Genomic DNA, 14,268 nt, shown 5'->3' with positions numbered 1-14,268 from the left:
GGGGGAAGGAGTCTTGGACCTCTTTTCCAGAGCTACTGACAGAAACTTTGGGGAGTGGAGCCCAGAGTTGTTACTTTATGAAATCTGGGTTGGAAGATCTGTAAAAGTAACAGGAAAATAGTCGTAACAGAATGCAGCATGAAAAATCATTTGTTTGTCCTACCCTTAAAAATCTGTAACTATAGGAAATTTCTAAGCCAAAGTCCTCAAGGCAGTAATACTGGTTTCTAACCTTGTCCACTCATGTTTTGAATAGTGGGCACCAATCCTTACATCTCTCTGCAGAAGTGCATACATTACTGGAACCTACCCTTCTGTCTTGTAAGCTGCTTTGTCACTGACGATAATGAAGTTAAAGAATGAGGATGGGAACCAAAGCAATTTAAACGAGTTAGCTTCTGCTCTCTGTTCTATACTACCCTATGGGTTGTCAGAAAGAGGACTGCTGAGAATGCACATGATCTTTTAAGACCATGAACTGATGTGAAACTGATGTTCTTTTTTGTGTATGGTCTGTAGACTGTCCAAGAAGCAGCTTCCTAGAAGAGAGGCACTAATTGCTAGAAGTAGGGAGCAGGAGGGCAATATGTCTTTTGTAGACTTTTAAACTGGGACTTGTCTTTTGTTTTTGCTGTGGAGGTACTTAAAATACAGAAGGGTTTGTGGAAGAAAGGAATATGCCCTTTTGTTGTTTAAACATCTTACTGAAAATAGATAATGTATGGGCTCATGTGGTGGGATCTTTCAAGGAGTCTAAAAGAAAATGGAGATACCTTGGGTAAAAGAAAGCATCTCATAGTCATGGTTGTGAGAGGCACAATAGTTACACAAGGACAAATTAATGATTTAGCTGCCGTTTTGCATTTAGGAGAATGAAAGGCATAAGGAACTGAGAGGTATACTCTGTGTTATGGCTGAAAACCCAGGGCGTTTAGTTTTTTGCGTGAAAGCAATTCCTCTCTATGTCGAGAACAAAGCTAGTGTAGATTGCTGTGATTCTGAAAAAGCAGGCTACTTGATTTCCATTTATTCTGCATAACTTTAGTACATCTTGATTGTTCTAAGATTTAGTGATAAGGGAACTGTATTTAAAAATCTTACCTGGTTGAGATCTTTGGTCTATGTATTGGTATGTTCTCTTTTATTCAAAAAGAAAAACGTTTGCACCACCACTGCATGCTCAGTGTTTATTGAATTGAATTTGGAACTTGGCCTTCAGTGTACAAAAGCTTCCTGTTTTTGTCGTTTGTCCTTCCTTGGCCTCTCCCCCAAAAAACACCGGTTTGCCACTCATGCTTCTGTCTAAGGTAGTCCCTTTCTAAATACAGTCCATCTACTCCCATTCCTGTTTAATCTGTGTCTTGCTCTATTGTGATTGCTTTTAGATTACCAAATCTGGCCCTCACCTTTGTAGGTTTATAAACTTTTTTATATTCATAGGCCCCCAGTCTCAGAATGACATTTTGTATATTTAAAATTGAATAGGTAACTGTCTTAGTCCTTGCTTAGTCCTTATTGTGTTGCCATAACAGAGTATCACAGACTGGGGAATTCTTTTTTTTTTTTTTTTGGACAACATCTCACTGTGTAGAATAGAGTGGGTGTTCCTGGTAATTTGTAAAGATGAGAAATTTATTTCTCACAGTTCTTGAGGCTGGGAAGTCCAAATATCACGGTCTAGCATTTGGCAAGGGCTACCGTGCAGTGCCATCCCATGGCAGAAGGCAGAAGGGCAAGAGAGGGTGAGAGCCAGTGAGCAAGAGGGAGCCAGGAAGGCTTTTATAACAAAGCTACTTTCTCAGTAACTAATCCACTCCCACAATAAGGACGTCAATCCATTTGTGAGGACAGAGCCCTCTGACCTAATCACCTCATCACCTCTTATTAGGCCCCACCTCCCTGCACTGTTGCATTGAGGATTCAGTTTCCAACACTTGGACTTTGGGGGCCGCGTTCAGACCATAGCAGTAAACTTTGATGGCCCTCGTATTCACACCTGCCACTCACACACTGCCCTTCTGAGAGACACACCTACTAACCAAGGAGTTGAGAATCAGAAGACAGTGAATTAGTTTTGCAGGAATATTTTCTCCCAGGGCTGATGAAATATTCCTGCCCCACAACAAAGTGTCATCAGTGTGTCTCCCCCAGGACAGGGTTAGATATTGTTTGTCTTGGGACCAATTTCCCATTATAGATAGCATATAGTTTATCCCCTTTTGATCATAACTTTGTTTTTTCAGTGAGAATTGAATACTGTTTTCTTGACTCTATCTTCCCTGGTCTTTCCTAGTTGTCCTGCCTTTCCCGATTTCTTCCTGACTGGATTTCACCCTTTCTGAAAATCTTCAGTCGCACATTCAGCTTTTCGACAGGTTGCCACCCGATAGTTAATTTCTTTCCGTTTTCTCGGTGAGCACCATGACCACCCGCTCTGTGGAGGTACTGGGCTCAGTACCAGGGATTTATCTTTTTTTCTTTCATTCCTTTGTTTGTTTGTTTTTGGGCTTTTTTATTTTATTTTTTTACACACAAAGCCCCTCAGTAAAAGTACCAGGGATTTAGGCACAGTTTATTATAAAATTTTAATCTTTTAAATATTTCATTCGTAGAAGTGACTACATTTTACTTGAGTCCCTTGCTGCTGTTGTCTTCTGTATGCGCACCTGCTGGTTCCTGGCATCTCAGCCTTTGCTAATCCCTAGCAGCATTTCCACTGCACTTCTGTTGTGGTGTCCCTCCTGTTGAATTGAACGTACTGCTGTCTTGTGCCTGTCCTCCCTTCCAGAGCTTATGCTACTTGAGGGCAAGTCCTCTTTTTCTTCTTTGCACCCCCAGCGTTTAACACTGAACCTGGCACATAGTGTGTCTTCAGGTGCCAGGGCTGCCTTTCCATTTGTGTGACACGCCTGTCACAGGTCCATAAAACGGTGAACTGATTGAATCGATTCAGTCACAGGAAGCTACCGCACTCAAAGACACACACACCCGAAATCGTATGTAAAATTTTCTGTGTGCGCGGATATTCGCAGTTCGTCCAGAGACCAGGACACAATCAGATATGAACAACTGGACTTAGAACACTGCAAGGTTACATCCCACTTCAGACTTGTGGGACCTTATCTCTAGCATCATCCTTTGTTGTCTCTGCCCCTCCTCTAGCCTCTTACCTTCCTTACTTTTGTTTATCCATTAAAGATCCTAAAACCTTTTGGGGGGGCTAGATTAAAATGTGTCTAAAATTTCCTCATTCTTCTTTCTTCGCCTGCAGTTGCAAAACCCTGTTGATTCTGCTTCTGAGATTCTTTCCTTTCATCTCACTCTTCCCCTTTCCACTGCCATCTCTCTAGCACTGGCCCCCTCACCTCTTCCTGGGCTCACCAGGGAGTCTTCTCGCCTTCCAGTGTCTCTCCCTAACTATGTGTCCTGCCAGTTTGATGATTCTTTCTTTTTCCTGTTCAAATCTTTCCTAACTCCCTACTACCTGAAACAATTTCCTGGTAATTCAGCAGTGAGTTCCTTGTGGCAGAGAATGATGATTATATAACTTCAGAGGCCTAGAGCTGTAGTCTGAAGTAGCTCAAAACGTAATTCTCTGATAAAGTCTATTTTTATCTTTGAAAGTCATGCAAATATTTGAGTTAAAAATATCTTCCCAAACAGTGAGCAGCAACAATAAAAACAAAGTCAAAGTCAAACTGTCTAGCAACCTGTGCCGTTTCTACCTTGTGGTTTCCTGTATTCTGACTACACACTGTGGAACCCAGGGGACACCCATGCCCTAACTGGAAAACCCTGGTCTAGGCAGTGAAGTCCAGAGGACTTGACCTGGTAGCTGAGGCTGTGTATGGTCTGTCAAGAACCTGCTCTTCCAGATTTCTTTTCTGCATGGCTGTGCTTGTCCATATGCTGGACGTGCATTCCCAGAACGTCGGAAGCTTTCCAACTTTTTCGGTGCTCAGGAATTGTTTATAAGGGCATTTTCTTGTGGGAGAAGACCCATGGAACTTCTTTGTAGCCTTTTTTTTAACTTCTGGAGCCAGTTTTGGTAATTTACACATTCTCAGAAAATTATATTCCGGATTTACACATTTATTGGTATAATTAGTATTTTCCAGTTAACCTAATGTTTTAGAGTTGCAGTCATATTTGGGGGGACGTGGTGTTTTGGGCTCCTTTCTTTTATTACCCCGCATCGTAGCCAGTGACACAGCTGTTTCATGGAAGGTTGAGGAGTGGTGTGCTTGCAGCAGAGCAGCAGTGCAGAGCTGGCCGGCCTTTGGGGACTCCTGGGATAACTCTCTTGGCCAACTAAAAGTGTTATGTAGCTGGTTTCAGGTCCCTCACCATTATACCCACTTGAGCTGATTCATACTTTACAGTCTAAATTGGCATGGAGTATGCCTTTGGGATTAAATTAATTTACACCAAGTTAGAAAGCATCAGCTGCCAAAGTCAGAGCTGCCTTCTGGAGGCCGGTGTGCTTTTTTCTTTCTGTATTCTGAGCCCACACTCCAGGCATTCTGTCTTGGATAGCAGCTGGGATAGTCCTTCAAGAGGGCCTGCTTTGCATCTCCTTTGTGTAAGCGGAGTTCTGGGTCCTATGCAGAAGCCAGATCTACTACTGCATGGTAGTTGGCCCTTGTGCAAATTAGGAAGATTTGTAAACTTCTAAAGTCAAACACAACAAACACGACTTTTTTCTTTAGACATTTTTCCCTCCTTAAATAAACTCAAAGGAATTATAGTGACCGAATGGCAGAAGTGCAAATCTATGATCTTGATCCTTACTCAGAAGTTGGAGAAAAGAAAGTTTTTCTCTCTTTACTACTTTCTTTAGCAGAAGATTAAAGAAAATTTCTATAGGGATTAGGAATGTGTCAAACAAGAAAAAGTACTTGTAATGCTTTAAGAAAAGATGTGTTAAGTGGTTGGTTATGGGGTTACATTAAAGGAATTCAGTAATATTCTGTGGCATTTCACTGTCTCCATTCCGGGAGTTATCTTTGTTTATTAGACAGGATTTTTTAAAGTGAAGCATGGTAAGCACTTTTCTAAGGTGTATGTTAAAGGCCCTGTTCTGCTCTTTCCCCTTGCCTGTGAGAGGCTGGGCTGTTCCCCATGCTCAGTTCTGAGTTCTTTTCCCAGCAGCCACTGCATGACTCGAAGGATTTGTTCTTGAGGGTGGAGAAGGTGGAAGGATGTTGAACAGACTTTTCCCTAATGAACTGTGATGCCAGCTGCAAAGGCGGCAAATCCTGTTACTCCCTTCAGCTACTCTCTGAAGCTGCAGAGAAGCAGTAGTAACGGGGTCTCCCTTCTCTATGCTGATTAGGTGCCTTTTCTGCTGTTTTTTTCCGCCTTCCTCTTCTGTCCCAGAGCATCTTGGCAAAGTTCAGATTTCTGTGCTCACAGTTCAATGCTCACAGTGAAAAGGAAATACAAAAGGGGAGGAGAGAAAGTGAGAAGAAAAAAAAGGTCGGGGTGGAGATTTTTAGTGGAGTCCCGGATTGCCTTAATCTAAAATTTAAACTCTGAGTTGAAATCTTAAGTAGTAAAGCTTTGTAAGTAGTAACCTGGATTTCCAAGTAGTTCTTGGAGATAGTTTTATTGGTGCATGAACACTGCAGGCCACGTATCAAAAGAATTTGTATTTCTATTGTTCAGAAACCTCCAAATTTTGAAAAGAACACTTTGTATCCATTTAGTCTTTGTTCTTTTCCCACAAACTATCATTGTAAGAAAGATGAAATAATTGTCATGTTAACATTTTATACAGCATTTACTATGTGCCAGGGACAGCATTGCCTCATTTAATCATTACAACCACCCTTGGAGGTAGAGACTTTTTTAATGTCAAAAATATTTTTTTTTAATTGTAGTAACCATTTTTAGGTATATGGTTTCAGAAATGTTAAGTATATTCACTTTGTTATAAAATAGATCTCCAAAACTTTCAAATCTGAAACTCTATACCTGTTAAACAATGTGTAAAAATTTTAACTGATTGGCCAGTTCTTTTGTTTGTCAGGATTAAAAATAGCTTTCCTGTTTGTATTCTTTTTTGCTGTTTTACTACAAAATTCTTACTCTGTATTTCACCACAGGGTGGGGAAAAGAGGATTGTGTTACTTACTATGTCTTGGTTTATCCATTTGATACAAACTTCTGGGGTTTACACTTACTAGGGGGAAAGGGAGAAGGCTTTGCTCTCCAGGGATTCATCACCTATTTGGGTTCTAATCTTTATTGATTCTGCATTTTAAATTCTGCTGAGCTAGAGGGAAAAAGTTCACTGATAACTTTGTCACCTTGAAAGTTAGCTTGGGCCTGCAAATTTTGGGGTGGGTTTTCTAGGTAGCTTCTGATATATGAAACATAGTATCATAGAATTATATTTAAAGTGCAATTTTATATTTTGAAACCATTTTCTTACTGTCTTTATGAGTTAGTTACTGTATTCCAAGGATGGTGGACTGGGGAAAATGGTAGGCAAGGGAGAGTGGTTGGGATATTTTCTACGTGATGCAAAGTTCCTCTCAATACTTGTGTCGTTTGAGAGACCATTCAAGGCTGTTCAGCCGATTCAACATCCCTGATATTATACTCTTCTATTTAATAACTTTCCCCATTTACTAACTCACTAGATCATGGCTTTACTTGAAAAAGCAAACCCAAATTCACTGGGGAGAAGAAGTTTCTACCAATCCAATTTAACCTACCCACCACAGTTGGGTTAAAGAACAAGATTGTGTAATTTATGGGGATGTTAGTCCCCAGTTTCTTGTAATAATGTCAAGAAAACTAGGTTGAATGAACAGTGAAACCTGGTTAGTAAGGCAGGCAGAAAACAGTAATAACTTTTTGTTCTCTTCTTTTTTTTAAATGTAAACCCCTTGTTCACAGATTTTTTTAAGTTTAATCCTTGGTTCATGACAGTCTCATCATTGATCTCTGAATGTTTTGCTTCATTCATTTATAAGTAGTATCATCTGTGAAAATAGTTTCCAAATAGAAACTAGAACATCATCAGTATTGATCTTTATGCATCTCTCACATTGTCTCCTGTCTCTGCCCCCCCATGGGAATTTTTGGAAATCAAGGTAGGGATTAAAAAATTACACTCAGTCGCACAGGGGGGTAAACATCCACTCATAGTGTGGTTTTCAGACCAGGTGCTCTGAAGGGACCAGACTTAGCCTGCCTTCCACCCTCATCTAAAGTGTCTCATCACCGTCTCTACTTTTGGGGAGAGCACTGGGTGCTTCCCACACTTGCTACGAACTTTCACGCTGTCGTTCTCTCGGTTCCGCTACCTGGTGCCATTCTTCCCTTCAAGGCCCCCCACAAATCTTACTTCCCTGACAACGTCTTACTCCCCATATTCCTCAATTTCTTTAGTTTTCCCACATCACTTTGTGGTTTTTGTTTTTTTTTTTTGAGAGAGTCTCACTCTGTTGCCTGAGCTAGAGTGCCGTGGCGTCAGCTTAGCTCGCAGCAACCTCAAACTCCTGGGCTCCAGCGATCCTCCTGCCTCAGCCTCCCGAGTAGCTGGGACTACAGGCATGCGCCACCATGCCCAGCCAATTTTTTCTCTGTATATTTTTAGTTGTCCAGCTAATGTCTTTCTATTTTTAGTAGAGATGGGGTCTCGCTCTTGCTCTGGCAGGACTCGAACTCCTGAGCTCAAACAATCCTCCCGCCTCGGCCTCCCAGAGTGCTAGGAGCCACTGCGCCTGGCCAACTTTGTTTTTTTTATATAGCATGTATCATATACTCTTATAAGTATTTGCTATCATTTGGTCAAGAAAATATTTGAATGCCTACTGTATATCAGGCAGTGTTCTAGTTGCTGGGGAGACAGCAGTGAACACATTAAATAAAAAACCAGAAGAATTTCCCGTTTCTGGTTTACATGTTAGCATTCCCTCCCTCCATCTCTTCCTCCCTCCTATAATAATACTGGGATTTTCTTATTCACCATTGTATCCCTGGAAACTGACAAATAGTGGGTTTACTATATATTTTTGCTGAATTATTTGACCACCTACTGTTAATATTTGCTAAATTCTGTGCTAATGTTATAGGAAGGGCCACAGAGAAGACAGGAATTTGCCTCTCCTGTAGCAGCCTATGTAGAGGAGGTGAATGAAACCGACACTGTTGTGTTGTAAGGAGCGGCAAGTGCACTCACGAGGCCATTGCTACAGCACAGGAAACATTTAGGTTGTGTGTCCTCTGAGAACAGTTTTCTGGCTAGAACCCAGGCAGCTAGAACCTGCCTCTGGCAGTGATAGGGGAAACCAGAAGAGCATGTCTGTGTGCTGAAGGCAGAGATGGAAGAGAAAGGTAACTGGGTTTCCCAGAAACCACAAAGTAGGCAGATGCCATGTGGACCCTGTGACAAACTTCTTGCAGTCTCCTCTGCTGTACGGCCTGGCCTCCCGGTTCTTACCTCGTCTCCTCCAGTGTGGCCTTTATTATCATTTAATTCGGCACTTCTGTTCTTTAAAAACCTTAGAAGACATGAGTTAGTGCAGACCACAGCCCCTTTAATCAAGAATCACACTGTGCTTTTAATGTTCCCAGGCAGAGAAGAGGGCGGAGCGAGGACTGGTGGGAGAGTGTGGGCGCTGCTGTGGTGGCGAAGCCGCCTGGGGACAGCACGGTGGAGCGTGACAAGGACAGCTTTGGAGACGAAGTTTTTCTGGTCAGGGACTACAGCGTAGTTGGGCGGGGGCGGGATTTCTCCCTAGGGAGAGGGACACGTGATGGCTTAGAGGAAACAGAGTGGTTGGGTTGTGACCGTGGTTGTTGATGCCATCAGGCCTTTCCAGACAGACAGCATCCGCCAGAGGGAGCTGCAGCTTCTGTGGGCAGAGCACTGGACTGGGAGCCTGGGTTTCACTTGGCTCTGTCATGGAGTTGCTGCGTGCCCCGGAAAAAGTCACTGTCCTTTCTGGACCTAGTGTCTTTATCTTTAAATTGAGAGAGTTGAAATATGTGGTCTGTAATTTACCTTCCAGCTCCAGCATTCAGTGATGCTGGCTTGTCTGACAAACGAGGTGGCCTGGGACTTTGTGCTTCGAGGATTTGTTAATAACTTCTGTTGTAATTCCAGTTTACTTTGGAGTCTTGCCCCAGTGACCAGGCTTAAAATATGAGCCATTCACATCTTCCCTTGCCGGGGCTCTCATTTACTCCTGCAAGGTGCTGCTCTTTCCCTTGTTCAGTGAGTCCTTTGGAACCTTTCTCCTGCACTGCTGCCTGCGCAGACAGTTCCCCTCACCCTCCTAGCCGCCAGAATTCGTCTGACATACGTGGCGGCTAGATTCGTCTCACCGCCTCTCCTCTATAAAAAAATAAACCGTAGTGGGTCTCCATTGTCCTCCAAACAAAGGGCAAACTCTTCAGCTTGGTATCCAGTATTGGCTCTCAATCTTAGCTCACGTTACTCCCCTTCCCGTAATCTTCAGAATACTTTGAACCTCGCAGCCTACGGGCACCTTTGCTGTGTTGCCCCTGCACCCGCCTATGCCCTGCCTCTCCCTATTGTCACGCAGTCACAATTTTCTCATCTCAGCTACAGTAGCGCCACTTCCATATCAAAGAATATTTGTTACTTTGTTTTTATTCTCTGTACCATTTTAGTCCCCCTAAGTAAACTAAGCTCCCTAGTACTTAGGAAGTACTGTATTATCTTCAGAGTAGGTACCCAGTAAATATTTGTTGAATTAATGAATTCTGGCTCATTATAGATAAAATCCTTGTTAACTCTGATTGGTGGGGTTTCTTATTTTTCTGAGTAACACCTAACTAGAATGTAGGAAAGAAGTCTGCCCACCGAAATTAATAAGATAATGTAAGAATAAGAACATTTTCCATACATGTGTTAGCAATTCCCAGGTTTGTATTTAAGACGAGCAAAATGTTTTCAGGCTTGAGCCTTGTCTCTGAACTTTGAGTATTCGTCTGTCTGAGCTTTCGAGGCGATATGGGACCCCTTACTTTTTAGTTGAACCTGCCTCAGAGTGGTATTAATAGTTTATAGTTTGTGTCAGTTATTATTATGCTTAGCAATTTTTTGTCTTGTGAAGTTTTGTTAGAGTGAGCATTTCCAAACTTGGGAATTTTAAAAAGTGAAATAACAAAATAAAATAATAAATGGAACAATTAAAATAATTTACAAAGGAACTTTATTAATTCTGTACCAGAAGTAGAATGCCTTCTTTAGCATAAACTACCACATAATTGGTGTTATGATTAGAAGGTACATCTTTTGCACATCTCCTCTACTTTCAGAACCGTTAATGAGATTCTCAAACATATGATTTTCCTGTGAATCATGGATCTGGTTATGAGGTAGTCAAACCATAAGTGTAGCAGACTCTTGGGAAATGGTTCGCATGCAGAACATAGCATCCTGGTTCAAAGAATACGGGCAAACGTTTGTAGTAAAACACTTGATGACTTAGAAAATATTCTATCATCTCATAAAATATCTGCTTATTTTGATGTGTTGAGAGACATAGGATCACCTAAAGTTTCCCACTTTTCACTTTTTATCTAATGGCCCCCGTCCAAACTAATCTTTGTAGAATACTGCGCTGAGACTAGTGAAATCTTTACATTGCCTAACTTGAACACTAAGGAATGCAAACGCATCTCAGCTAGGATTAGACCATTAACATAGACATTACCTCATTTCTCTCCAGATGATGTGAGATTAATCTTAGTTCAAGCAATCTCCTGTCATTGGTCATAGTGTCTCCAAAATGAAAATTACCATATTGCTTACTACCAGTGCTGTTTAGTTCATAACACAGTGGTTCTTTAAAGCTGTTATAGATGATTTTTCTATTGAGACTTAGTAAATGAAGAATACTTTGTAATCAGTTACATGATTGCTCCTTTATTTTGCCATTAAAATAGAAAGCAATACAGCATGTTTATACTTTATTATATAGTCAGAGTTAAGCTCTTCGATTATGAAACTAGCATTGCTTTATAAAAAAGAGAAATTTGTGTTTCTTCTAGTGTGCAGGTAAAAGGAATGGGGCTTGGTAAACAGCAATGGGAGAAATAACCGCTGGGAAAAAACAAAAAGCTGAACTCTAGTTGCTCTTCTAGCCGTGACTGTGGGAGGGGAGGGAGAGTCGATCGCAGGCAAGTCCTTCTGCTGCACTGACCATTCAGTTACTTGGGACTTGTGGTGGTGGTGGTAGTGAGGGGCAGGTGGATTTTAAGAAATCTCTGTGTTTAATTTCTCAGTTTCCCTCTCTCCTTCTCCCCTCCCTCAGGAGTTAGAAGCAGCTCTTCACAGAGATGATGTGGAGTTTATCAGTGACCTCATTGCCTGCCTGCTTCAGGGCTGCTATCAACGAAGGGATATCACGTGAGTAATCCTGACTTTTACGAAGTGTTTCTTGCACAGGGAACTAATTAACTAGTCAGAGTGATGTTTCCTGTTTCCTATAACAAACCAGAACTGACCATTAGCCATTACGTAACAGCGTAGGCTGAGCATATACCAATAGATTCTCAAGCTAAGCCCTGTGCTTGGCTCATTCTGCAGTTGAGTTTTTATTCTGTTACAATCCTTGAGTTTATTTTACTCTCATATGTGTATCACTTACTCTTGGCTACACCAGCTAACATATTTGAGTATAGAATTTCTTCTTCTTGTATTTGTCTTTTTCTGAGTTTTGGTTGTATTATTGGTAAAATATTGCCAAACAAATTAAAATAGATTTTACTACGTTTCTGCCAGTTGAGTGTCTTCTGCTGTTCACACAACTGGCAATAGTAGCATAATTAGCTTGGAGCCTCTAGGCTCCCTCACCCCATAACAGCCAAGTACACCGCTCTCCAGTACCTTTGAGATGTGTAGAAACCTGGACCAAAATTTTATCTATGTGAACAAATAAAGGAGCTTCCTGATAGGACCTCTCCCCTGGATTTCACCCTAACTTGATATATGCGTTTTCTTTGCTACATTTCTATACAGAACTACAGGGCAAACTCACAAGCAGGAGAGACACGAGTTTCCCAGTGTCTTGCCCTCGGATGCCATGTAGGGATTTTGGTTGTTATGGTTTATATTTTTCAGACAGTTAATTTTGTTCTAATGAATTCAATCTGTTAGGGCTAGGAAAGTATACCCAATGTTAATGTGCAATAAACTTACATACAAGGTAAGAAAGAGATTGACTAAATGCCATTTTTCTCAGGATGGACATCTGTGTTCCTTAGGGGAGCATTATTGCTCCTGGACTCAAAAGAATGATTGTTCCCCCTAGAATACTCAGGTTGGATTTATAAATACAAATACAAGTAAAATAAATTTTAGTATATTTTCTTCCGTTCTGTATTTAGGATGTGGGCTTGGGAGTTTATGTGTATTTAAGTACTGTTGTATCTGTACTGTATGTGTAATTTCACATTGTAATATCTGGAATTTTTTCCATTATAGTAATCATTTTTCATGTAACCAATTTTTCTTTAATTGTGGTTGTCAAATAATCCAATCTGATAGTGGACAGTTATGTCTAGCTTTTAGCCATTATAAACATGATTTATAGCTTTATGCAAAATTCACTAGGTGTGCAAACTTTTGTCTTCTTAGTATAAGTTTATGGAATTGCCATCACTTGGTCAAAAGAAATGCCTGGTTATGATTTTTTTTTTTTTTTAAGAAAAACGGCAGGCTTCCCACCACAGAGGTGGTTCCATTTTATCCTTGGACCATGAGTGCATGAGGGCAACTGGTTCCATAATCCTAGTCGGCTCTCTGGACGTGGGCGAGTAGGTGCTGGCAGGACAAACACTGTCCTTGCTCTCACAGAGTTTGCTGTACTGGGGTGGGATGAGGCAGTCCACTAGTAATTACTATAATGATCGTATAATTGCAAATTATACACTTAGAGCAGTAAGTCTTTAGAAGTAAAAAATAGTCTGTCAACAGAGCATATAACTTGGTGTGAGAAAGCGATTTGTAAACTAAGCCTTCTCATATGGGCTATTACCTCTAACAGGACAGTCCTCTGTGATAGGGCGTGTGTCCCCCTAATTTGTCATTCTGTTTAAAATTGGTCTTAACTAATTCTGCTTGTTAGTTCTTCCAGATAACGATTACAATATTTTGTGATGTTCTATAAGAAATCCCCTTATTTGACAGGCACAGTGGCTCACCTCTGTAGTCCCAGCTACTCAGGAGGCTGAGGCAGGAGAATCTCTCAGTCCAGGAGTTTGAGGTTGCTGTGAGCTATGATTGCTTCACTGCACTCTCCCCTGGGTGACAGAGTGAGACCCTGTCTCTCAAAAAAGAAAAAGAAGTTTCCCTTATCATTCTTACTAGAATCAAATAAAATTGTGAAGAAATTTGTGCAAAATTGACATTTTTACAATATTGAGATTTATTTTGCCCATAATATCACTCAGTAAAAAGTTACAGCTTTAGGTCAGACACAGACCTGGTTATTTTATTTAATTTTTGTTGCTATTAAGAATAGAATTTATAACTATTATGTGTCAATAAAATTTTCTAAAACCTAAAAAAGAATAGAATCACATTCACATTACAAGTTTTTTTTTTTTTTTGAGACAGAGTCTCACTCTACTGCCCTGAGTAGAGTGCCGTGGCGTCATCCTAGCTCACAGCAACCTCAGACTCCTGGGCTCAAGCGATCCTCCTGCCTCAGCCTCCGGAGCAGCTGGGACTACAGGCATGCGCCACCATGCCCGGCTAGTTTTTTCTACATATTTTTAGCTGTCCAATTAATTTCTTTCTATTTTTGGTAGATACGGGGTCTCGCTCTTGCTCAGGCTGGTCTCGAACTCCTGAGCTCAAACAATCCGCCTGCCGCGCCCTCCCAGAGAGCTAGGATTATAGGCGTGAGCCACTGCGCCCGGCCTGAAGTTGTACTTTTATCTCATTCTGAAGAAAGAGAAATTTGGATAAGTGAATACTTGCTTTTCTGGCTCTAAGACATACATACCTATTGTGTGGAGCTAAGAAGGTTACTTAATTTCTCTGTGCATAACTCGCCTCATCCATAAAGTAGGATTGATAATAACACCCAGTAAAGTTATTAATGTTATGAGGATTAAATGAAATCTGAGAAGCCTTTGAACAGTCTTGATAATGTATATAGCACATTATCATGTATAGAAACATCTATTTACTGTACTATGCTTTTTATCATTATTTTAGAATAGTCTCCTTCTACTTATTAAAAAAAAGAAGAAGCCGGGTGAGGTAGCGCACAC

The 14,268-nt window shown here is 41.0% G+C and overlaps 1 protein-coding gene across 1 annotated transcript in view; it reads left to right on the top strand.

The window, feature by feature from the left end:
• Positions 1 to 14,268, top strand: part of CECR2 (cat eye syndrome chromosome region, candidate 2) — a 193,556-nt gene that overhangs the window by 103,087 nt on the left and 76,201 nt on the right. The window contains exon 2 of the mRNA XM_012651030.1: positions 11,301 to 11,395. Coding sequence (XP_012506484.1) covers positions 11,301 to 11,395 — 95 coding nt within the window. The remainder of the gene's footprint in view (positions 1 to 11,300; positions 11,396 to 14,268) is intronic.

The sequence above is a fragment of the Propithecus coquereli genome, unplaced genomic scaffold (assembly GCF_000956105.1).
Source record: "Propithecus coquereli isolate 6110/MARCELLA unplaced genomic scaffold, Pcoq_1.0 Scaffold346, whole genome shotgun sequence".
NCBI classification, from domain to species: Eukaryota; Metazoa; Chordata; class Mammalia; order Primates; family Indriidae; genus Propithecus; species Propithecus coquereli.
Note: the sequence above shows the minus strand (reverse complement) of the source record. Positions and strands in the feature narration are given on the sequence as shown.